A 25,093-nucleotide genomic window follows, 5' to 3' on the forward strand; every position below is an offset into this window, starting at 1 on the left:
ACGAAAAATGTGCATATTGTTATGGCTATTCAAGATGTTTCAACATCAAACAGAGCTCATTACAAAAGCAGCATGTGGAATTTCACAATGATTTAACAGCACAGTGGAGTTATTGGAACTTTTTCAATCTAATTGAGCTTCTTTTCTTCTTTTCGAGCGTTGATAACATGCAATATATCACTCTTATTGTTCTTCTCATCTATGACGCAGGTCGGCAGGTGATTAGTGTAAAGACTAGCAACATGAGGAAACAGTGAGCATGGCTCTGTCTGTCAGGGGAGATATTCAGCTACCTGTGCCTCCAGCACTAATTATACTGTTATATGTATACGTTTAACGAGATATAACACTCAAAGTGTAGAAAAACAAGATAACACGTGTTGATTAGAGAACTTTGCAGGTGTAGCTTCACATTCAACAAAAAAAAGCACCAAAATATATTTCCCCAAATGTAAAACTTTTTCTTCCTTTTCTATTATCAAATACGACAGACAACTACAGGTTTATTTATGAGCAAAGGAACAAAGTGCACTTTTAATGCACACAAATTATGAATGAATGAATTAAATCACCATTAATAGAGGAAATACTCATGCAACTAATCGTACTCAGATAAAGAAATGGATAGTTTTAAATGCTGGAAAGATTGTGGTGAGCAGAAGGCAAAACATAGTTTTTTGCTTCTTGGAAGTAATTATAAGAGAACTGGAAATAAAAAATAAAATCTCACTTATCCCTCTAAAACACCAGAAGAAATGTTCTTACAGATTAAGAGCCATAATAAAAGAAAATTCCAATAAATTGGTTTAAAGTCGATATCCTAATTAGGGCTGTCAAGTTAACGCGTTAATAAAAAATTAACGCCACAAATTATTTTAACGCGATTAACGCATGTGTATTTTTTTTCCTTGGCCGCCCCGTAGCTTCAGAGCGCATCCAGTTTAAAATACCATCTACAAGCTGATGCTGACAGCCCCGCTCCTGCCGCCCGCTTGTGGCAGACCACACTTCCACGCTCACCGGCAGGCACCGACTGGCCATCGGGAGGACCGGGAGGGTGTGTGTATGTGTGGCCCGAGCGAGCGAGAGAGAGACCTTATGTGTATTGTTGTTGTTAGCATCTGGTGCTAGCTAGCGGCGCTAACGGATATAAGGAGCTGTTTCAATGAAAACAGAGGAGCGACATTTCGCCGACAACTGCGCCGAGCACTTGACTTTATGCAGGAAGCAGACAGCGGGACATTGTACGAGAAGTCAGCACGGATAGCGTGCAACATGATTGCAGCGTCCAGGCAGCTCCCGTTCGAGCATATGCCTTGAGTTGCACACAGCTCCAACAATCTCTCACACACACACGCACGTGCGCACGCACGCACGCACACACACACACACACACACACACAGAAGATCAACAAAAGATATGACGTAAAATGAACTTACCAAAGCTGAAGTAGATGGTCAACTTCATTTTCTTTCCGTTTTACAGATTTTAATCGCTATAAGCTGCTCTCTCTCGTCTCCTCTTCACATCTACACGTTTTGCGACGTACTTACAGCCAATCAGCTCTGTGAATTATGAGATGACGTTTGGTGGGAATGCCAGCACTTTGCCCCACTGGTGATTTTTTGTTTGCCGCACACATTGAATAGAAATATAATCTGAGCATGTGCAGTGTCATTTTTACAGCACCCATTCATTTTGACAGCAGAGGGAGGCTAGCCCCTCATCGCTCAACACGGCTCAATATGCACACTGTGGACACTAATTGGAAGAACGCAGACTGAAACAGCAATGTACAGACGAATCAGATGACTAAACATGATCTTAAAATATATTTGAACATATATTGTTTTTGCATATTTTTGGAATTATTATTTGCATTACTTTCTGCTGACACTAGGTGGGGCTGTACCCCACCTGCCCCTAATGACGAGTCGCCACTGGCTGTAACAACATCATTTCTTAAAATGCAAATAATAGAAAAACAACATAAAAAAACGATGTACTCACATAGTGTGTAACCTAGTGTTTATTATACTGTGACGTGCTTTGGAGAAAAAGAACAAACGGCAAGAATGTTTCTCAGGATTAAATGCTTCATTTATTGCTTGTTTTTCAGAGAATTCCTTGCGCAATCACCAACACATTCTTCTCAGCTGTGTGCAGCTCTTTCCTTTTCACTGTGCATTACAATGTTGTACAAAAGTGACTATCAATAATTACAGACATTTCAGTATTCAAAATGGCCCTTTCATTGTGTAATGGTTTCTATGTGAAGGCTTACATTCAATACATTTACTATAAGTCGATGTAGCTGTGTAACTGGGTCATATGAGAACCTCAACATTTGTCTTAAAGATGACATAATGTGCTCATTTTCAGGTTCATATCAGTATGTAGTGTCTCTACTGGGACATGTCTCCTTGCTTTAATGTTCAAAAAGCTCTTTATTTTTCTCATACCGCCTGTGCTGCAGCACCTCTTTTCACCCTCTGTCTGAAACCAGAGCCCAGTCTGCTCTGATTGGTTAGCTGGCCGGTTCTGTTGTGATTGGTCAACCGTTCAATGTGTTGAAGCAGCAAACAATAACGGTGCGACGCGAGTGTTACACAGTGATGTCACAGTGATGTCACTCACTGCAAATATCGCTGCTACAACCCGCTGCTGCAGATACACGCCTTTACAACATCAGGAAGATGCGTCCCCAGCTGACCCAGAAAGCGACGCAGGTTCTGGTCCAGGCTCTCGTCACCTCACGCCTAGACTACTGCAACTCCCTCCTGGCTGGTCTACCTGCATGTGCCATCCGACCTCTGCAGCTCATCCAGAATGCAGCGGCTTGTCTGGTCTTCAACCTTCCAAAATTTTCCCACACCACGCCGCTCCTCCGCTCCCTTCATTGGCTTCCGGAAACTGCTAGAATCCACTTCAAGACACTGGTACTTGCGTACCATGCTGCGAATGGATCTGGCCCTTCCTACATCCAGGACATGGTTAAACCGTACACCCCAGCACGTGCACTCCGCTCTGCATCAACCAAACGACTCGCTGCACCCTCGCTGCGAAGGGGACCCAAGTTCCCATCAGCAAAAACACGTGGGTTTGCTATCCTGGCTCCAAAATGGTGGAATGAGCTCCCCATTGAAATCAGGACCGCAGAAAGCTTACACACCTTCCGGCGCAGACTGAAAACTCATCTCTTTCGACTCCACTTCGAGCGATAGAATGACTAACAAAGAACTGCTAACAGAGCACTTATATACTAATAAAGGACTGGCTTATCTAAAGCCAGTTGAGTAGCACTTGAAACGATTGGCTCTTTGAAACCTGATTTTCTTATATGATTCAGTTTTCTTCAAGGTTGTGTCTTCCTGGTCGAATGTACTTATTGTAAGTCGCTTTGGATAAAAGCGTCAGCTAAATGCAATGTAATGTAATGTAATGTTCCGGGAGTAAACAAAGGAGTTCAATGGAGACGTTTCAGTAGGGGGGGGGGACACAGGGATTTTAGCCTTTGCAGACCATTTACATGCACACACATCTATATAACACACTACAGGAAAGGGAAAACATAAAATAGGGCCTCTTTAAAACTGATTATCTCGGTTAATTTGACCAAGACTGTAACTTGAGACATTCCTACATTTGAAGGAGACTCACTTATTTTATTTAGAAAGTACAATAAGAGAGGTAGGCATTGTAAGAATCAGAACAGGTTGTGTGCTATTGAAGCCTGACCTGAACCCCACCGAGGCCAAGGGGACTAATTGTTAATTAAGCCAGACTGATGAAAAAGAGCTCAAGTGTAAATGAAAGTGTCAGTGTGGAGGAGCACTCAGACACACCTTTTACCCCCACAAAGGAAAATCAGCTTTATTTTAAACTTGACAGGGCACTCCAGCAGTTCAGTACGTCTGGTATTATTATTATTCACGGTGAAATTACAGTTCTGCAGTGAAAGGAGAGAGTGGTAGAAAGAAATTAAGGAAAACAAAAAGGAAGATTAGGTTTGAATCATGCGAGACAGTGGAGGGGTTTGAGGCTTTGCTGGGAATGTGCGAGACTGAGTCTCTTGAGGTGGTAAAATAAATTGTACCTTGGGGCAAAAGCTGGAAATTATGAAGGGATATAACTCACCTTTTCGAAGCAGAATAAAAAATTACCACAGCCCCTTTTATTATCAAAATCCTTCCAGGCTTCTCTGATGTTGGAGTGTCTTATCAATGACTTAGAGGGAGAGTTATCTGAAGAGGGGTTGTATAAGGTACTTACCACACTACCTATAGTCGATGATGGATGGAACGCCCCCTAGTTTGAAAAAGCACACAGGAGTACTGGCTGCACTTCTCAGCGATGTACTGCTGAACGGGAGCAGCAGCAAAACATATTAAAGAAACCTACAGAATCAATATTAGATGAAGTGTATGCTAAATGTGGAATATTTGTACCACTCTACAGTTTCCAATGGAGAACTGAAGCTGTCATATTTTTCTATAATGCACATATTTTATTCTCAGACTAAATTGTCATTATTTTTGTACTTTTTTTCCATTCCTTGAAAAACATTTATTTGAATATTTTTTAAGAAAAAAGAAAATGTATAGCATTTTTCCTTTTTGTTTTACTTAAACACTCTTATTATTTTATGTATGCACAATTACACACCAAAGCAAATTCCTTGTATGTGTAAACCTACAATAAACCAGATTCTTCTTCTTCTTCTTCTATGCTCTTTTAAAAGTCACCAGAACTCACAAACATGGAAGCTGCTGCTGCTCTATCACTGCCTTGATAGGTTGGTTTGTTTGCATTATATGTTGGTGAATCAAAGTAGCTAAGCCTTCGAAAGCCCAAAGTCACACAATAAAACTGACAATTACATTTCAACTGATTGAATTAAGCGGTAGCCCAACCCTTGTTCTGCAAAGTAAACTGACTGTGTTCGTCAATAGAGTCTGGTGGCTTTAAGGAAATCGTACATACACTTCAGTTCCCCATTGGAAAGAGCTGTCTGACAGCAAAGTAACGCAGTGTAAGTATTCTAAATATAGCACACACTGTAAGTGATTTTGCTATTCACAAGGAGGCTACAATATATTATGCTGCCGCCCCATCCCCAGCAGTTCATCTTTACTCTTCCGTCTCCTCCATGGTAATCCTGTCTTTTCATCCAATCTCGGGGCGTGCCATCCTTCATCTACTGTGGGTACTACACTGAATATGGATAAGTACCTGATCAAATCCCACTTCAAGCAATCTGAGGTATCCTTTTAAGGCCTCTCCTCTTTAGTGTGTAGCCTGTACCTGCGGCTGAGGCCTAGGGGCAGGACGCGGGCAGGTTCAGAGCGATGTCCCTCAGACTGTCTCTCTCCTCTGTGATCTCCTGTAAGTCCTGTTCAATGAGGGACATCCGGCTGTGCTGCTCCTGAGCGGCTGAACGCAGCTTCTGAATCTTCACTCCCAGCGTCGGACTGTCGACACTCCCGTGGAGCATGCTGAGGCGCCGCTCCGTCTCATCCAGGATCTGGTCAAAACGCTCCAGCGGCACGTTCCCATCTGATCCGGACACGCAAGAGAGAGGACAGATGGAGGCAGAGGAAAAGCATTTAGTGGAGACAGAAGTTTTACTGTCGCTCTAGTTTTGTTATCAGCCGTCCAACATCACCGATTCAAGCCACGACGCCCTAATTACAGTGATTTCAGATATGATCCACTCAGGTGTGTTAACATATTCACCAGAAAAGGCCTGCCTGTCTTATTCATTCTACACACATAATTCTACACAATAGATTACACAGGTAATTCAGTTTGAACAGAGGTGGAAGAAGTATTGAAGCCCTTGACTTTATTAAATGTACGAATATCTCACTGTAAAGTTACTGTATTACAAAAGTCCTGTTATCAAATTGATCACTTAGGTAAAGTAGGTAGGTATCATCGGCAACATCTTATTAAAGTATTAAAAGTCCCCAAAACAGAAATACAAATAATAATAATAAAAAATATATAATAATAACGCTCAAATATCTCAAATATATATATTTGTAAAATGAGTGGAAATAATATAGAAAATTACTAAAATGAGTTTAGTTTCTTTAAGTACTAAGAATTCCCAATAAAGAACAATCCAAGATTTAAAGGGGACCTATCATGCAAAATGCACTTTTGTACGTCTTTTATACATGAATATGTGTAAAAAGAAAACCCTCTCTGTTTTCCTCCATACCCAAATCTCTAAAAACGAGGCTGGGTTAATTTTTCTGATGTCAGAAACGAGGAGCTCCGCCTATATGGGCAACTCTCCACCTATCAGGGGAATGAGAGGTTGGGCCACTGCCGCTCGAAAGCGCTGGAGACGCTGTAGTACATATGCCAGGCCTGTAAGTGGCGCTGTAGTCTGCCACAAAAGCAGCGAAGAAGACTTCCTGCGCATGGTTGCCATGGTTGCCCTTCTGTTTATTCTCTGCTGTGGCTCTTTTTCTCCCTCCCCGAGGCAAGCGTTTGCTCCTGCTGCTGTAATTCAATGCAATCCCTCCCTCGCTGTAATTCTCTCCGGTAGTCCACCAGCAGATGACAAACACCCACCTCTCCGCCTCTTCCAAGGAACGAGGGGACCGTGCGGCAGAGTTTCAGTTAGATTTTTTTCGCCGGTCAACATGTCCGTTAAAGTTTAAATCTTCCGGACAAAATTAGAAAAGTGCCGGTCAGAGGTCTTCTTTGTTATTTATTGAGCTTTAAAACAAATGAATAATGACTCTATATAATCATATAAGAATAAAACACGGAGGACGGAGCCTCTCTTTTTCTCCCCCTCTTCTGACAGCCCAGCAGCTGATCAGAGCACACTCCCCTCTCCTGCAGGGGGCGTGGTCAGCTGCAGCTCATTTGCATTAAAGCTACGTCACAGAATCAGCCCTTGCAAAGACAGGCCTGGAAAGAGCAAATAGAGCTAAATGAGGCATGGCTAAAATGCAGGATCTGTTTGGTATTTTGAAAAACAAACTTCACAGACATGTTTTATATAGGTATGGCCCTACAATATATTATTCAAATATAGCATGATAGGTCCACTTTAAATAAAAACTTTTTTAAATGACTGGAAATAATAAAGAACATTACTTAAATGTGTATAGTTTTAAAGTATTAAAAGTTCCCAATAGAGAAAAATCTAAAATAAGAATAAAGAAAGAAAGAAAAAAACATTACTGAAATGTAGTGTGCTTGTAAATGTATCAAACAAGATGTTTTTGAATAGATAGTTGGCTTTTTAAATTTAACAAAACATGTAATGTTATAATAAAAATCTGTTTAATTTGTTAAGGATCTAAAGCTGTAAAAATATAAGTAGTAAAAATCACAATGTGTTCCTTGACATTGTAGTGAAGTAGAAGTGTGCAGTGGCAAGAAAAAAATATGTAACTCAAATATGCAATTAAGTAAAATAATATGTAATTATTTACCACTGTGTTAAAAATATAAACACAGTTGAAATATTTAACAGTGACATTTACCCACAGAGAACCCGCTGCTGGGCCCATGAACAGCAGTTACTTCATCATATGGGATAAACATTTCCATGTTAAACGAGGCATTAAAAAGCAGATCTTTAGTGAAGTGACATTTACGGTATAATGAAGATGTATGAGTTTGTCCTGACTTTAAAGGAGGCAGAGTGAACATCATCGAAAAGAGAGTGACTTACCAATCTTGCTGATTAGCTCAGTGAGTGTAACAGAGAAGGCCTTCAACTGGAGCCTGGCTGCCTCCATGTCTTCTTTAACGCCGGCCAGGGACACCTGAGGCTGGAAATGAGAAGACAGAAACATCGTCCTTGTCACTGAACACAGGAAGCACAGATCAATATGCATGGATCCTGCTGTTCAGACGTGTGGATGACGTGTGTGTTACCTCTGCAGTGAACATGGAGCGGGCTCTGTCAGTCTGCAGCTCCTGCTCACTCAGCTGCTGCAGAGCGGAGTCGATGTGCGAGCTGAGGTGAGCCGACGCTGTCCTCGTGTGCTTGGCCTGGATCAGAATGGCTTTGGATTCCTGCACACAAAGGAAGGGGGGAACAGGGGAGAGACAAACTGGAATCAACTAGTAGGGCTGCACAACATCAGGAACATATGTTATTACTTGTGATATAAATACTACAGGCAATAAATGAACAGATATTAAAGTGTACTCAGTTCTGCTTTATAAACATATATACTGCCAAGATACACAAATTGCTTTTAGATACAATAATAAAAGGAAATCAATTGGAAGATGGTTTGATTTGTCCAAACTGAACATCTAACTGCACACAAAATATTGATTTTGAAGTGTAGTTAGAAAGTGTGTAATGTGTTTCTTTGCAAGTTGACATTGTGATGACGATGACATATGTATTATTGTGCAGCCCTACCGACTATTTGAGATATTTTGTTCAGATCGTTTTTTAGGGTTTTTGGTTATGAAGCAAAGTATGAATTTGTTTATCCTTTATTTAACCAAAAAGGCCCCATTTCTCTATAATATGTATTCTTCCATGGAGACCGAATAAAGATGGGCAACAAGTATAAAGGTTCACATACAATAGTAAATTCAAGTATATACAGGGCCAATCAAGGACAGAGATCATCATTTTGAAAAACATACCAAAACACAACAGAATCTGAATCTGTTTTTGTTTATCTCTTTATGTATTTTTCTTTGTTTTTAGTTTTATTCTCTGTCACGGCGTCTTTGAGTTTTTTAAAAAGCGCTATATAAGTGGTGTCATGTATTATTATTATTAACAGCAAAACATGCACAAGCTGAGGCTAAAATGGTAAATAATGGCAAATATCAAAAACAACTTAGAACTGATTTTGAACTGGGTTTTGAACATGACTGTTTTCATCAAGAGGGGGTAAAGATTCCAAGTTGAAAAACTAAAAAGTCCACCTGGACCCCTGTGCCACAGAGCGGTGTGTTGGCTGCACACACACCTTTGCCACAGCGTGAGCGGTGTGTTCTGCCTGCTGTGTGATGTTGCTGGAGAGGCTGGAGTTCTGCAGAGCGGGTTCCAGCATCTCTTTTATCTGCGAGACCTTTCTCCTGACATCTGCCAGAACCTTCTCCTCCAGAGGTTTCTCCTTCTTTATCGAGGCCTTTGTCTGGGCCTGCTGCCGGGGCCACTCCCTCACCATGTCTGAGGATCAGGAAGAAGGCAAGGGAAAGGAACAGAGGCAGTGAAAAGTCGTGTAGCTATTAAAGTGCATTCTCTCGACTCATCCACGCCTTCACCACCTCCCGTCTGGACTATTGCAACAGCCTCCTCTACGGTTCACCTGCAAACATCCTCAACAAACTTCAATACATCCAGAGCTCCGCCGCCCGTCTACTCACCCACACCCGAATCCGTGAACACATTACACCCGTCCTCATCAAGCTCCACTGGCTCCCCGTCCCCCAGAGAATTCAGTACAGAATCCTCTTCATGACAAACAAAGCCCTCCTGGACCCATCCTACCTGACTGACCTCCTCCACAGACACACTCCCACTCACTCCCTCCGCTCTGCTGCTGCCAACCTCCTGCCCCCCCCCCCCCCCACCCGGACCAACCTCAAGTCCTGGGGCGGCAGAGCCTTCTCCGTTGCTGCACCCACCCTCTGGAGCTCACTACCCCAATCCAGAGATTCTTCCTCCCTCACCGCATTCAAAACATAGAGGGGGTAGGACCAGACATTTTTTTTTAAGCTTCTTCTTGCCCCTGTTGAACATGAACAGAGACTATCTGAAAATTATTATTATTATTGTTTTTTTTGGTACTTTGTTATAATTATTAATCTGAGTGAAAAAAAGAGAATATATATATATATTATTGTTATATTTTTTTTGTTTCTGACATGTTCAATAAATTGACTAAACTAACTAAACTAAACTAAAACATCACTCAAAACCCACCTGTTCAACACTGCATTCAACCACTGACCACCCCCCCCCCCCTATTTTCTGTTTTGTTTATCTCTTTTTGTATTTGTCTTGTTTTTTTGGTTGTTTTTTTTATTCTCTGTCAAAGCGTCTTTGAGTTTCTATAAAAGCGCTATACAAGTCTCATGTATTATTATTCTCATGATGAAATGAGCAACAATCACATATCAAGGTTTCATGCTCTGTTTTTACTGTGCTGTTTTAGTCTGAGGAGTAACTTAACATTCTCTGCACGCATCATAAAGAGTCCATATTTCATTTATGAATTTGACGCTTTGGAAACTCTCAAAAAATTCCACTTCATTACATTTTCCACATAAGGTAAGCCGCTGCTGCATTCAATACTCGGGGATTAGGTCAAGATGTTATAATGGTGATGACATATTTATTACAGAAATATTTCAGTTCTTGTTTGTTTTCAGACTCTGCACTTGACATTTCAATTTAAGAAGAACAATGTTGTTGAACAAAAACAACAACGCAGGACAGACAGTGAAGAGAGTGAAAAACAGAAACCAAAAAGACTCACATTGCAGTTCTCTGTGCAGGGCGATGGCTTCAGACTCAACCTCTTTCCCTCTCACCACTGACGTCAGAGCCATGACCTTTGACCCCTGAGCGTGAGCCCGCAGCTTAAGAATGAGACACGAGGAAACAAAACCTCAGTGGAGTCAAGTGTACAGTAAGTGTGACGCTTGCAAAAACAGATATAAAACACAGGAGGGAGGACAGCAACAATCATTTCCAGCCTAGACGTGGAAGTAGTCGACACACATTGGTTTTTCAAGTTTTGGAGCCTTTAGTTTGGTATTTCTGTTTTCTTTGGAACCAGAAGTGAAATGAGAGGTTGGAACTAAGTATAATGTTTTTATAGGTGACCAAAAATGTTACAATTAACTTTCATGAAGTGAAAACACGCTGTAGGAGGGTTAAAGCTCCGACTGGGCCGCCACCTGTCAATCACAAGGTAGCCACGCCCTAAAAGACACATCTCTTCATCAAATGTTTGAATTTAAATGTAACCATGATTTACATCTATTTCTAAAGAAGACCAGCAATTGAGCCCGTAAACTCTTGTTTACTTGGTTCACGGAGGTCATAAACCAATGGGGAAGGCCGGTCATTATTTCATAGACTTCTATACATACTTATTTTAGTAACCAGAGAGGTATACATTATACCTGCTGTTTAGTGTGTTGGTATGCTATCAGTTAATGTTTATCAATCAATACAAATTACAGTCATTAGTTCATTTAGTTGATTGTAATGTAATGTATTGAGCTACTGAAATTCAAGGTATCATTTACAACTTATCCTGAGGTAAAAATGAATGTCTGTGCCAAGTAGGGCTGCTCGATTATGGCAAAAATCATAATCTTGATTATTTGGGTCAATAATTGTAATTGCGATTATTAAATGCGATTATTCATTGACTTTGAAAACAACCATTTATTGGAGAAAAAAAAATGTGATTACCCTGAACGATAAGTATAATTCAACTTAAAAAAAAAAGTATTTAAAAAAAAAAAAAAAAAAAAGTAATAATAATAATAAAAAAATAATCGTTTTATTTCGATTACGTTGTTTTCGTAATCGTTGCAAGCCATAATCGTAATCGCGATTAAAATACGATTAATTGAGCAGCCCTAGTGCCAAGTATCATGGAAATGTACCAAGTAGTTGACGAGACACTTCGTTCAATACCACGGATTGGACTCTGGTCTTTAATGTGCGTACTCAATTTAAAGTGTCAATCCATGTGAAAGTCATTAAGTGATTTTCATCAAAAGTAGTGGACCATCAGAACTGCAAAACCACACATGCAGCTGCTAGCACGGCTAATAAACCGTAAGCATGTAATATGACAATTCAATAAACATTCAATGTGTTTAGACATCAAGCCACATGCTGATTTAATTTAGTCACCTCACTGATGTCCTCCTCTATCTCCAGTTTCTTATTGGCAGTTTGTTTAAGAGGCTTCATCTCTTCTCTCATCTTCCTCACGAGACTCTCTTTGGTCTGAATTTGCCGGTCCAGCTCTTCCGTCTGTTTTAGCAGGTCCTCGCCCCACTAAACAGGAAGAAGAAACGCACCGCTTGAATGCTTTCATTACAACACATCTCGCTTTGCTTTCTCTCTCATTTTTGCAAAACATTTAATCAGCCATTTGCAGAGGGAATATTAGGGAACTATTTCTGTGTTGTTTTACAATGTTTGGTGTGCTCAGAGAGGCTGCAGTGGTTAATCACCCTCCTCTGGAACAACATGTACCCCCATGAGCAGCACACCCTGCCAGGATCCTCTCTTGTGCCTACTCAGTGTCCCCCTCTGCTTGCCAAATGTTAAATCATCAAAAAAGAAAAAATGATGAGGAGTTAACTGCCCACTCGTCATAAAATGATAGCTACTTGTATCCGTATATGAGCTTAGTTAAATGTGCTGGAATGGTTCCTTATATAATATGTGCAGCTATCAAGCCGGCTGTAATAAGACTAAGTGATTCACTCATGGCTCTATAATGTGACATAATAATGCTTCACATTCAGTGTGTACCCTGCAGGTGCTGCGCAGACTGACCTCTGTGCTGTGCTCTGGTGATGGGCTGGCCTCAGTGAGAGCCAGCTGATGTAAGGATGATGTGATGTTACCCAGGGCGATCGTCATGCCTGCAGCCGCTTCCTCCAGGGCCAGCTGTTGGGCTGCAGTTTCATTCACTTGCACTGTCAGGTTCCCTTTCTGCTGCTGCATGTGGGTTATTCTGAGAGACAGACATGAGAACATGTTGTAAAATATATTCTACTGCGTTAGATTGGTTCAGACATGATGTCTTTTTGTCGGCCAACCCCGGGGTTAGCATCACTCGGGCTGCCTCGATATCGATCAGTGGGATCTTTCCATTGGACTTAACTACAGTGAAAATGAGCTCTGTAGAAAACACACATTTATGTTCAGCTGGACCTTTTGTTCCACTTACTAACACCCCTTTTATAATAGTTGAAGCCTACATTCCAACAAACTATGTTACGGTCACATGACTTCTCGTCACCACCGCTAAGCTAAAGACAGCTAATGTTCAACGTAATGACTTTAAGTTGTCTCATTTAGTCACTTGTTAGCAACTGCAGTTTTTAAGACACAGAAGCTTCACAAGTTTACGAGTGGGGAACTTACTGACATATTTTATGTCGTAGAATCATTAAAAAGGCCCTATTAAGCTCACCCTCTGTCTGAAACCAGAGCCCAGTCTGCTCTGATTGGTTAACTGGCCGGCTCTGTTGTGTCCCGCCCCTTAGCCTCACGTACAATGTGTTTGAGTGCAATCCAAACGCAATAATGTTACATAGTGATGTCATTATGTTACAAAAGTAAACAAAGGAGTCCAATGGAGGCTTTTTGGGAGTGTGTGGGAGGGAAACTCCCTCTGGAGGGAACTCAGGGGTTCCAGCCTTTGCAGACCATTTAGCATCAAACCTATAGAACACACCACAGGAGAGGGAACACCCTAAAAGCAAAGGGACACTTTAAAATGTCTTTAGCTTGTGTTAACAATAGAGCGTATTCATCTAACCAATCTCAAGAAGAAGGAACCCAGAAGTGGTCGAATAGTGATTTACGGCTCATTCCTGCACCAATCTATAGCCCCTTTCCTTCTGTTGATCTGATGTTTTATTCTTGTAAAGATGTTGAAAAGGAGGTAAGAGATTCTATAGTGCAGTATCATTACAGCCGCACATATGTTGCACTTCATTCAGCGCATTACATTTCATATCTTTGGCTAGAGAAATGTGAAAAGCATTGTGCCGTGCCATATTGAAATCCATATAAATCTGGGGGGAAGACAAAGCAGCTTGTTATAAGTGAGGAAAGAGGATTAAAAGATAAAGCAACAGCGCACGAAGACAGCATGATGAATTCAGGAAAGGTGTTAGACACAGTGCCGTGGCATTCGTATCACCTCCACAGCTGTAATGAATCTGTGTTGCCTCAACAGACACACAATTCACATTGTGTCACTTTCTGTGCCTTTTGGATAAGTTGAAACTAATTGATTTTCAAAATGATTAATTTATCAAGTTTTGGTAAAACTCTTTGTAAGGAGCTTTTAAAACAAGTCATATTGCAATTGTCAGGTAAAGTAAAAATATCAATACAACAATGTAAAAATACTCCATTATAAGTCAAACCAGTATTAGAAAAATGTACTTTACTGTAAGTATCAGAAGGATAAGCTAAAGTTCCGCAGAAAAATGACCTCTGTGACAAATATATGATTAAATATAATATTTTTAGATTAGGACTGATAGATAAGTAATATGTTACTGTTGTAGCTGGTCAAGAGTTCCCTATCTAAGGGACCAGACAACGCCAAAGGGTCCCAAGATACATCTGGAAGGGTTACACGAGGATTTTATAATATTCCTGGATGTAAGGAAAATATCGCTCCGCTACCAAAATGTCCCTGACTTTTGTGGCTTCTCTCAAAGTTTCGTTTTTTTGGTAAAATTTGACTTCAGTTTAGCCGAAAAATCGCTTCTTGCTTTTGCTGGTTTCCAGTGATTCACCTTTTTGTGTGCAGTGATTCAGAATTGTACTCCAGAGCCCGAGACAGACTAGAGCTGCAAAAGTAGTGTAAGTCGACAAATAAATGTTGTGTGGATCAACAGAAAATCCTTTGCAACTATTTTGATGACCGATTAATCGTCCGGAGCAAAAGACAACTCAATGTTCTGTAAACTCAACGGTAAATCCAAAATGATTTCCACGCTCCTGGAAAACAGGATTACGAGGAATGCAATCCAGGCACTTGAGAATGTAAGAGCAAACGAAGGCTGGCTTTTTAAGGATATTCAATAAAGGTTTTTTCTTTTTTGTAATATATATTCGAGCTCCTGCGTCGCTTCGCCGTTCATAACAGACTTGTTTAGGCGGGGCAATGTCACTCTTCTTCTGCTTTTACTGCAGCTGAATTTAAAATAGAGGTTGAATTTTGGTAATAAGTGAACCGTTGTCATTTTAGTTGTTCGAGCAAAAGTAATACTGCAATAGATATTGGTCATATCTGAAGCCTTCTGATAGAGGCCTATTGTTTGTGGCTGAATGTGTGAATACTTCAGACTGCCCTCTGTCTAAAATGCATGTGATTTGCTTAAGTCCAAACACATGGGTACATATGTTGGGGAATGCGATTTAATGTTGCCAATCTGTGCATAAACCACTCAATTCATATCCTATAAAGCTACACACACACACTGACTCGCATACACTGTCATAACGCAGTTCTGCAAAGATGAACAGAACCCTTCTGGACCGTGCTGACTACTGTTAGGAGGGGGTAATCAATTTAGAGTTCCCTCGCCCCCTGCTCTCATCATGGCCACCGGAGGGCTTTTTGCATCATTCTGTCGAGCATTCAGGATAATCCTCTGAGCAATCACACGCTAGGAGATGCAGCGAGCGTGCTGCAAATCCGAGAAGGCAATAGGCTTACAGTGGAGAGAAGCTGTCCCCCTGTGGCTACATGTCTTACTCCCAAACTCCAATGTGCTCTAACGGGCGGCTGTGAAGAAGAGGAGCTGGAGTTGTAATACATTGGTGCACTGTGTGAGAAAGCACAGAGTCATGCAACGTGTTGGGATGGCGCCAAACTGTAAGCGAATGGGAGGCATTCTTCCTGCTTGTGTGTCTGGGTGGGCGTGTGTTAGGGTTGGTTGTTGTGCTCACTGCTCCGTTAGGCTCCTGATGTACTCCTCGGTGGAGTTGTCCTGCAGTAGATCCATCAGGAAGCTGAAGGTCTGCTCCGAGGCTCTTACCGCCCTGCTGGCTACGGCCTCCATGTGCTCTGCCATTTCTCTCTGACTAAAAGGGATGGAGAAAGAACAGAGGAAGTGAGTAACATAGAATAACAGACCATTACATCCGCCTGAGGACAGATGAAATGGATTTCAGCATCGACAACGTCCCCATCTCTGGCTCTCCGGTCCACATTTCTGTAACTACCACGTAACAAGGCTGCGTGCTCGGAGTAGCCCAGGGCATCGAATCACAATTGCATAACCACAGTGTCAGCGGTGAGCCAAGAGGAGACCAAGGTTAGACCAAGTTCCACACATTACTATCCATCCAGCTTTCCTCCCAGGCCATCAGCTTTTGATTAGCGACATTAGCGTGTTATGTCTACCTTTATTTTCAGAGAGAATCATTATTTATTTTGTTGTATTTTATTTGTAATATCATACCTTTTACCTCCTTGTGTCTTTAAACTGTTATATTTGCTTGCTATGCTACATGTTTCCTGAAGTCTTACCATCTGAACTGAGGGGAAGTACTTTGAGCTGCACCTGCTGTATGAAAAGTGCTAAATAAGTCAAGCTTTATTATTATTTTCTTATAGTAGGTGCATTGACCTGACTTACCTTTTCAGTAGGGCCTGTGAGTCATTGACCATCGTGTTCCATTTGTTAGGGCCTGACACCATCTCAAAAGGAATGATCTATGAATAAGGCAAAAGCAACATGCTGATTGCTGAGGGGTCTGAGACATGACAAATAATACGTTTGGCCTCGTGGAGACTTCAGACTGTTCGACCGTTGAATGAAATCATGCAAACTCAAGTCTCCATGTAGTAATTAAGGAACTTTTCACAGCTGAGTCTTTCTTTAGACTCAGCACTGTCTGCTCAGATAATCGTGGATCCGTGGGAAAGCTGGTATTCAAATCAGGGCGGACATTTTAAAAAACATATCTTGAAGTGTAGAGGTTCATTTTGCTATATTTTGATTGCTTTGCTGGACCGAAGTCATGACCAAGCCTCAAAACATTCTGCAAATAATGAGTTCCTCGAATGAACCTCTCCTAAATATCACGTTCAAAGCAGGAGCGTTTGAAGGAACCTCTCTCAAAATAAATCCCCTGAAGTTTTGACTTGATAAACATTATGTGTATACAGTCAAATGCTTTCCGGGGTACATTTCATTTAGGAAAATGCAAATAAAACTGAAATCAACAATTGCAGTGCTTGCATTTGTTCTTCATTTTTGGGTGGCTGCTTGGCTTATTAATATGGAATTCCATTGCTGCAGCTCCAGGCTTACCCACGTGATAAGCGCTGTGGCGTGCACACAATCAGAAATAGAGTGTTATATATTGGCAAAACAAGCTCTCTCTCATCTCCCAGAAACCTAAATAACACAGCGGCGGTATCCGTAATACATTACAAGTGCCGCAGTCACACTAATTTTAGCGTCTATCAAACGTTCCTTTGCTTTTCTGGTGGAGGATGGTGGAGGATGAAATATTTTTTGCTTTTGGGGATCTTTGAGGGTCTATACAGAGCAGCTCCACCAAGAGGAGTAAACTGCAGCATCCCATAATAAGGACAAAAACATCAATTGTATCAAACAATATCAGTTTGCTTGTGGACTGGGTGAACTCTTATGTTACAGCTACCTTGAAATTACAAGAGCTCTGTGGAGTAAACACACACTAATGAGGACAGGGTGTGTTTGATTCGCCTACCATGCTGTCCAGGTCCAGTGTCGCCTGCTTTAGCTGCTTCTGAGACGCCCTAACGATGAACAGTGTGTCAGTGAAGGCTTGACACACAGCCCTGCTCCCTTCATGCGTCCCGCTCTCCATCTCCGTCATGCTGATGCTGCAGTTCAAAGTGGTTGTGATGCCATTCAGCTGGTCTAGCAGGGAGCCCGCGGACGCTTCCAGCAAGGAGAACTGCTTGATGAAGGCCTCCCGCGCCTCTGCAAGAACAAAAGGGCACACGGCAAATAAAAGCACATTAAGTTCTTCACTAATTATTTCAGAAAGTACAATTTCCTTCCGACTGTTTGCAGCTGGAATGCAGGAGTTAAAACACATCTCTCGCCCACTGTGTCTTTCCCGTGTTTGATGTGAGAAACAAACTGAACCAGAGAGCCTTTTTTCGAGTTAATTTTGTCTCAGTGAATTCTAACTGGCTGCCTAGTATCCACACTGGAGCTGAGTACAGTTAGTACAACAGGGTTTCTGCAGTTAAGACTTTGTTAATGCCGGGCGCAATGACATTTCATTCAAATTTTCCACATAATTTTCCGCTTTACTCTCATCTCCGTGTCATTTGTGCAAGACGCTAATAATTATTAGATTACATTAGAGAGTACCAATTATTTTGGGGTTTAAACAATGCAACATCAGTAAAAGAAACCACAAAGAGAAATGCATGTTATTTTGCATTTTTAAGACTATTAAAATATACTCAATACTAAATGCCTTTTCAGAATCAGAATCATCAAAATCAGTATACCTTATTTATAGTTTTTTTATCATAGTTTTTTTGTGATAGTTGCTTTATTTTGGAATAAAATAAAATATAAATAAAATATTCAATTCAATTCAAAACCTTTATTTATCCAGGTAAAATCCCAGTGAGATCAATGATCTCTTTTTCAAGGGAGACCTGCAGCAGTAGGTTCCACAAGAAGACATACAAACATTAACAACAGAACAACAAAAGGACATCATACAGCTAAATGTACAGGGATTACAATTTACATATTTAACCACATGTACAGGTACCAACAGCATCTGATTGTGTAGCATCCAACCGAGCTTTAAAAACATGTAGTGGTACCAGCTTGGTAATTTCCCATTCTTTGTGCAGACTGTTCCGTGTTAGTGGAGCTGCACCTCTAAAAGCTTTCTTCCCTAAGACAGTCCTAGCACTTGGCACATTTAATAAAACCACAGCATGCGATCTCAGGCAATACGTACTTTCAATTCTCTGCGAATTGAAAGTACTTTGTTTATTGTTATCAGACAATGATACTACAGATTATTCAATTATTATTTAAATATTTCGTTTATATTATTTGTATAGTACTGTATCATGTCTGTATCATCTTTTGTTTCATTTGTATTTTCTTTGGTTTTACACGCTCGAAAAAATAAAATAAACTAAACTAAACTAAACTTCAATTTATATTGAATACAAATACTTATATAAAGGTTTACAATGAAAAGATAAAAAATACAATTGTATAAGAAAACATTTACACCATAAACTACACTATATAATATCTATATTATAGTATATATATAGTATAATAAAATAGCAACAAATAAATAAAAATCAAGGATCCACAGGCACACAGTGTTGTGTGTCTGCATGTGTGTCGCTGCATTGTGCGTGATCGCTTGCCTCTGTGACTTTTTGTCATATAAATTGACAGATAAAAAGTGTGAGCGTCGGTGTTTTCCCGCACATGCTCATTAAATCATTAATAGGCCTCCCAGTGTCATAAAGCGCATGGCTGCTAACGATATGTGTGTGTGTGTGTGTGTGTGTGTGTGTGTGTGTGTGTGTGTGTGTGTGTGTGTGTGTGTGTGTGTGTGTGTGTAAGTATGAGGGTGTTGGTACAGGGGTTGTTAGACAATGGTTATCATGATTGCAACTATAATCATAATAAACCAGGGATTAGAGATACACCGCCTGTCACATAAATAGGGATTAAGTTGGTCACACTGCGCCTTGTTTCATATTGTTATGATTTGTCTCCATTTGGCCTGTGCCGTTGAGCCTGGAAGCCCTTTCCCCTCCAAAGATAATGAGGATATATCAGCATTGTGCTAAAGTAATTGGGAGACGTTTGTACTGTTGTCTGCGTCCTGATTTAATCGCTTTGTTGTGTTGTATCTCTAACTCTGAGGACACAGACAGAGCAACAGCCCGTTTAGCCGCTGATATGGCGTGTTATCATCGTGCAGAAAAGAACATGACACGATACTAACAATGGCACATAACTGGCTTCCCATCTCACAAGGCTGCTAAGTGTCTCTCGCGTGACCACCACATAGGAAACATTACATGGGGGGTCAGGCCAAGTGGAATTATCTGGGCTTCTGGCTGCTGTTACCTTGGAAGGCTAGAAAATCCTCCAGAGCGTTGGGTAGAGAATCCTCCCCCTGGTGCTCATGCTCATATAGCTTGGCCATGTGATACTTCAGCAGGTGGTGCTGCTTCCCAAATCCACCTCGGCAATCAAAGCGAGCCAGCAGCTTCTCCAAATCCTGCAGGCGCGTCCTCAGCTTCTCCGCCTGTAACAGCAGCGAGACGTATCACCGTCGGCGTCAGCGAGAATACAGATTCAGCAGGAACTAAAAACACTACAGCAACAAAAGAGATATCTATTTATTCAGACACAGGCATTGAGATAGGACTTTGATTCTCGGTACACCGGGATATCAACATTTAGTATTTCACCAAAAGCAATGAATACATGGATATCAACAACAGGGTGAGGATAGAACACCGTTTCCTGTTCTCTGCAAAGCATGTGGCCGGAGACGGCATATCAGGACATAACTGGATTAGAGAGGAATGAAGGTGCTCAGGTGTGTTGGCCCTGTAATGGTCTGGATCTATATAACAAGAGACTGTAATCACGCCCCTTTTTCAAAGCAGTAGGCATGCTGGACGTGTTGCACATGTGTGAGGTCATACGGTTCACCGGGAGCAGAAATAGCTGGTCTTATTACCTGGTAAGTGAGGTGTTGATTGGTTTGCATCTTCAGTCCATGTACCACTAGTTTCAAATGCTTGAACATACTGTGCACTACTGCTTTTAACAGCTATCAAATATACCTCTAACAATTGCTTCCGTTTCTTTCATTTTCCTGAGTCTTTTTCATATCTTTCTTGATCATCGATCGCAAATCTCTGTCTTTCCCCCAACCTTCCTCCCTTTGCCCTCGTTAGTCTTTACCTCTCTGCGTGGAAAGCCAGAGGACAATGTGAGCGGAGACAGAGAGAGTGGGCGAGGCAGGAAAGAAGAGCTGGGGGAGACTGAGAAGTAATTGAAGGTGTTTGGAGCAGACACGGCTCGGGATGTCCACTGAATTGCTAACACTGTGGAAATCACTGCATGCGTTCACACGGGTACAAGCCAGTCCGGAGAGAACACGCAGCCACTTTAGAACGTGTACCGGGAGAAGACAGGACATGCCGCTGCTATGGAATTGGCTTCAGGAGGCGGATCGAGGGGCGAAGCACCTGAGCATACAGACGTGGGTTGCAACAAATCTAAAGGGACAGAAAGAAGCTGCACAGGAGAGCATTAGGGCAAACGTCTCTTTCTGTCTCACTGCACATCTACTGTTTGCTTGCAATCTACAAATACTAAGGAGCCATGAGGCTTTCACGGGGTCCAGGAAGGCAGCCTGCAGGGCGGACTGAGCTGATTCAAGAACACGTTGCACCTGGCTATACAACAGCAGAGCCGAGACAGCATGTATCAGAATAACACACACAGCTTCCACATTCACATACGAGAGGATCAGCAGCTTTGTTTCCCACGTTTCATCTCAACGAAGCATCATCGTTGCTCAGACGCTTCCTTGTGCACACTTGTGATCTTTTAGTATTTTATAGGTATTTTAAAGGTTGTCTGTATTCAAATCAGAATTAGAAGATGAATGAGTAAAGACAAAAGTCGTTTGTCCCGATCAAATCAAGACTAGAAGGTTCAAATACGATGCACTGGGCGGTGGTGGCGAAGTCGATAGGGACTTGGCTTGGCAACTGGAAGGTCACCAGTTCAAGTCCCGGCAAGACCAAGTGCTACTGAGGTGTCCCTGAGCAAGGCACCGTTCCCTACACTGCTCCCCGGGCGCCGTTCAAAATGGCCGCACACTGCTCCTAACACTAGGATGGGTCAAATGCAGAGAAACAATTTCCCCACGAGGGATTAATAAAAGTCCATTATCCATCCATTACTCCTGGAGTTTAATATGTTTCAATAGAGTAGGAAAAGAAATCTAAAGTCGTTTGTAATCATGACACGTTTACCCGGTCTCGGCGATACAGAGCTCTTCAGCTTCTTTCAACATGGCTGTTTTGGTTTACCCCTCAGCACACTCATATCGCTGTTTGGGTGAATCAGAACAACACTGCTGTGCCTAAGGGACTTTTTAAAGTGCTGCTGTGGTCAGTCAATGTTAAGCTTGCTGTAGCTGGTCAGTAAGTACCCCACAAGTGAGGGCTCGCTAAGACACAGTGGGTACTATATGAACAATATATAGTAGACATGCATCTGTGAGCGCTTCTACAGCGCAATCCAACACACTTTTGAAAGTTACAGCGTATAATCTGGGCTCATTGTAATCCTCAAGGGCAAAGGGTTGTTTACTGTAGTCTGTATATTAGTCAGCCTTTTCCAACAAGTTATTTAAAAACGATCAGGGATCAGGACGACAACTCATTGCTTTATAAATGGCAGATTTGACAAACTGGAGAAGGGAGCAGTTATTTTGCTCGAGAAATAGATCTGCTCATGCAAAATGTAAAGCTTGCATCAAATGTATTTGAACCATTGATTGAGTGCAAGTGAGGAAATGCACCCATAACTTATTTAACGAGAGCAGGCGGCCTGGGGTAAATCCCTGTCCAAAGGATCTTTTGGGCCCCCTCAAAAATCTCAAAAATTATTTAGGTATGAATTGCCCTATCCAATAAATATGATACATTTATTGATACACAATGCAAATGCTAATGCTTTTCACTGCCATCTATTTGGGGGCTCGTACATAAAGGGCTCAGGGCAGGGGTCGGCAACACGCGGCACCATAACCAGTGGCACACTAGGAATAAGTGGAATAAGTGGGCAAAATATTTAATTTTATTTTCAGAAGGAAGCCATGCCCGTGGTGCAGTGCTGATCCTTTCACCACAGAGGAAAGCACTTCACAAATTGCAGTACCCATAAGGAGCCGTACACATGCCGCAGTGTTTGCGTGGCTGTGTCGTTAGTTGAAAGCCCAGTGGCATCTGCTCATCTCTCATAATAACATGCCACACAGGGGCGGACTGGCCCTCTGTGTGTCCTGGAGATTAGAATCACAGAACGGACGATCGTCCTTATTATTATGCCGTTTAAACCAACTATTTAAATGTCTTTGTTAAATTCGGCTTCATGTAAGTTGCGCTGTCAGGTCCACACACTGCTCCCCCGCCCTCCTGTTGACAGTTCACGAGCGTCGTCAGTTATTTACTGCTGTCCATATCTGCTGCAGGCAACAAGTTGGCCGTAACAACTTCAATGGCATTCTGAGGTTTAAATGTTTTGCTCGTTTCGGTCGAACCATGCTCAAAAAACCAGTTATGCATGTTAAAAATCTAATTTGTAGAATTTGAAAATTCCCACAAATAACGGTTATTACACAAACAACCATAATCTCACCTGTTTCTTCACGAGGCCATAACACACGGGGCACTCCTCACACTGGTGGGTGTCTCTGCTGTGGTAATAGTTCAGCTCACATTTGTCACACTTGTAACCCACGAAGCCCTGGCGACAGTGGCAGGTCCCGTTACCGTGACACTGCATGGAGACAGAGCCCATGGGGTCGCAATTACAGGCTGCGAGAGGCCAGAGGACAGCAGGGGGGGGGGTCGGGGGGCAGAGGTAAACATGTGAAGAGTTAGCAATGCCTTCATGTGGGATCTGTGTTGGAAGGTGTATGAGAGGATCAGAGGATGCCTGCAGTGAAATCCTGTACCTCTGCAACCGCGTGACGAGAATCCAAAGAAGCCCACTCGGCAAGAATCACACAGCGTCCCCTCCACTCCTGCACGACACACACACTGCCCTGTGATTGGATGACAAGCGTCGGATGCTGAGCCAATAGGGCTACACCTGCACCTAAGAGAGGCAGGAAAACGTCTCAATAATAGAGGGATATGGCTGTGTGTCCCATTTGAAACCAGAATTGATATAATTGCCAGTTGAGTAATTTGTCACGTAACCTTGCCACCTTCATAGTTATTTTACCCTAAACACAATCTTCTTTCCAAACTAACTAACTATATTTGTTGCATAAAGCCACATTAAGCTGTTTCCTGTGAAGACTGAACTTTTCTGAAGAGAGTAATGCAGACAAACTTGAATAAGCTATTATATGAGATGCTGTATATACAGTACATTTGTCTTATCAACAAATCTACCAAGCTACTGACAGGTGTGTATACCTCTCACATCCTACGCCTGGCTGGAGGTTGAAGAAGCCCATTTCACAATAACTGCAGTCCCGTCCGGTCACATGACCGAGGCACAGGCAGTTTCCTGTGTGAGGGTGGCATTCATTCACATAGCCAGAGGTTCCTCCAGGACTGCAGCTGCACGCTAGAAGAAACACATATATATTTTTTAAATATTACATTGGTAACTGCTCATATTTGGGCAGTGTATCACCCCAGCATGGAGGACTTTTTTATTGATTTCACTCCATTGCTTGAGGAAAGGGAAGACAATGAAAGACAGCACCAAAGAGACTCCTGGATCTTTCCTTGACTTTGTTCTGTACAAAAATGCATCCCGGGGTGTACAGGTAGAAATGAAGTATTATTAGAAAGTCAGAGGAGGAACATCATAGCTATTAGACTTAGGGTGTGTCTATGTAGTCCTATCTCAACATTTCATTACATTTAAACCCTTTTTTAATTCTCTGAACCCAAAGACCTTTTTATCTTTTCCTTTTCTTGAACATATCTTTCTGACTCTGCCATTTCTACACCCCATTTTAAGCTTTTGCCTTTCATGACTAAAGAGTCCAACGTGAACTGCAGAATTGAGTTCATTTAAAAGCTAGACTCAAGGCTATGTAATCTTTCATGGAATTAGACTATGACTTGACTCCGCTGCAGAGAACGGAAACATTTGAATCCTTAAAGGTATTTTCATGGCGTGTCGTGCATGTCTTAACAGAGGACTCAAGGGTTTGTGAAGATACACTCTTCTAGAAAAACAAAAGCAGCTATGAATAAAAAATATAAAGATATGGTTCCTTTTTACATAATATTTCAGTTAATTCCTAAAATGGCACCAATTCTTTGTTCCTATAGGCCCTAACGTTTCCTTTTCTTCTGTTGTTCTGGCAGGACTTCATTACATTTGTTTCACTAACTTATAATGCTGCTCCTTATATTTGTCTCTCTTGGATGTGTACGTATTTGATTTTGATTATATTAACATGTGCTTGCTTCTTTATTTAATATGTTAGTTTAAAGGGGGCATATCAGTACGTACAGTAGTGTCTCTACTGGGACATGTCTCCATGCTTTAATGTTCAGAAAGCTATGTATTATTCTC

General features: G+C 41.7%; 1 protein-coding gene across 1 annotated transcript in view; it reads right to left on the reverse strand.

Moving 5' to 3' along the window:
• Positions 1-2,096: 2,096 nt before the first annotated feature.
• Positions 2,097-25,093, reverse strand: part of lamc3 (laminin, gamma 3) — a 146,308-nt gene continuing 123,311 nt past the window's right edge. Inside the window, exons 15-28 of the mRNA XM_034096525.2 lie at positions 23,974-24,127; positions 23,505-23,647; positions 23,186-23,364; positions 19,865-20,045; positions 17,478-17,713; positions 16,376-16,452; positions 15,684-15,818; positions 12,540-12,720; positions 11,886-12,032; positions 10,489-10,591; positions 8,974-9,176; positions 7,910-8,050; positions 7,704-7,803; positions 2,097-5,557 (exon numbers count right to left, since the gene is read on the reverse strand). Coding sequence (XP_033952416.1) covers positions 5,319-5,557; positions 7,704-7,803; positions 7,910-8,050; positions 8,974-9,176; positions 10,489-10,591; positions 11,886-12,032; positions 12,540-12,720; positions 15,684-15,818; positions 16,376-16,452; positions 17,478-17,713; positions 19,865-20,045; positions 23,186-23,364; positions 23,505-23,647; positions 23,974-24,127 — 2,219 coding nt within the window. The 3' untranslated portion in view covers positions 2,097-5,318. The remainder of the gene's footprint in view (positions 5,558-7,703; positions 7,804-7,909; positions 8,051-8,973; positions 9,177-10,488; positions 10,592-11,885; positions 12,033-12,539; positions 12,721-15,683; positions 15,819-16,375; positions 16,453-17,477; positions 17,714-19,864; positions 20,046-23,185; positions 23,365-23,504; positions 23,648-23,973; positions 24,128-25,093) is intronic.

Source organism: Pseudochaenichthys georgianus, chromosome 12 (genome assembly GCF_902827115.2).
Source record: "Pseudochaenichthys georgianus chromosome 12, fPseGeo1.2, whole genome shotgun sequence".
Classification (NCBI taxonomy): Eukaryota; Metazoa; Chordata; class Actinopteri; order Perciformes; family Channichthyidae; genus Pseudochaenichthys; species Pseudochaenichthys georgianus.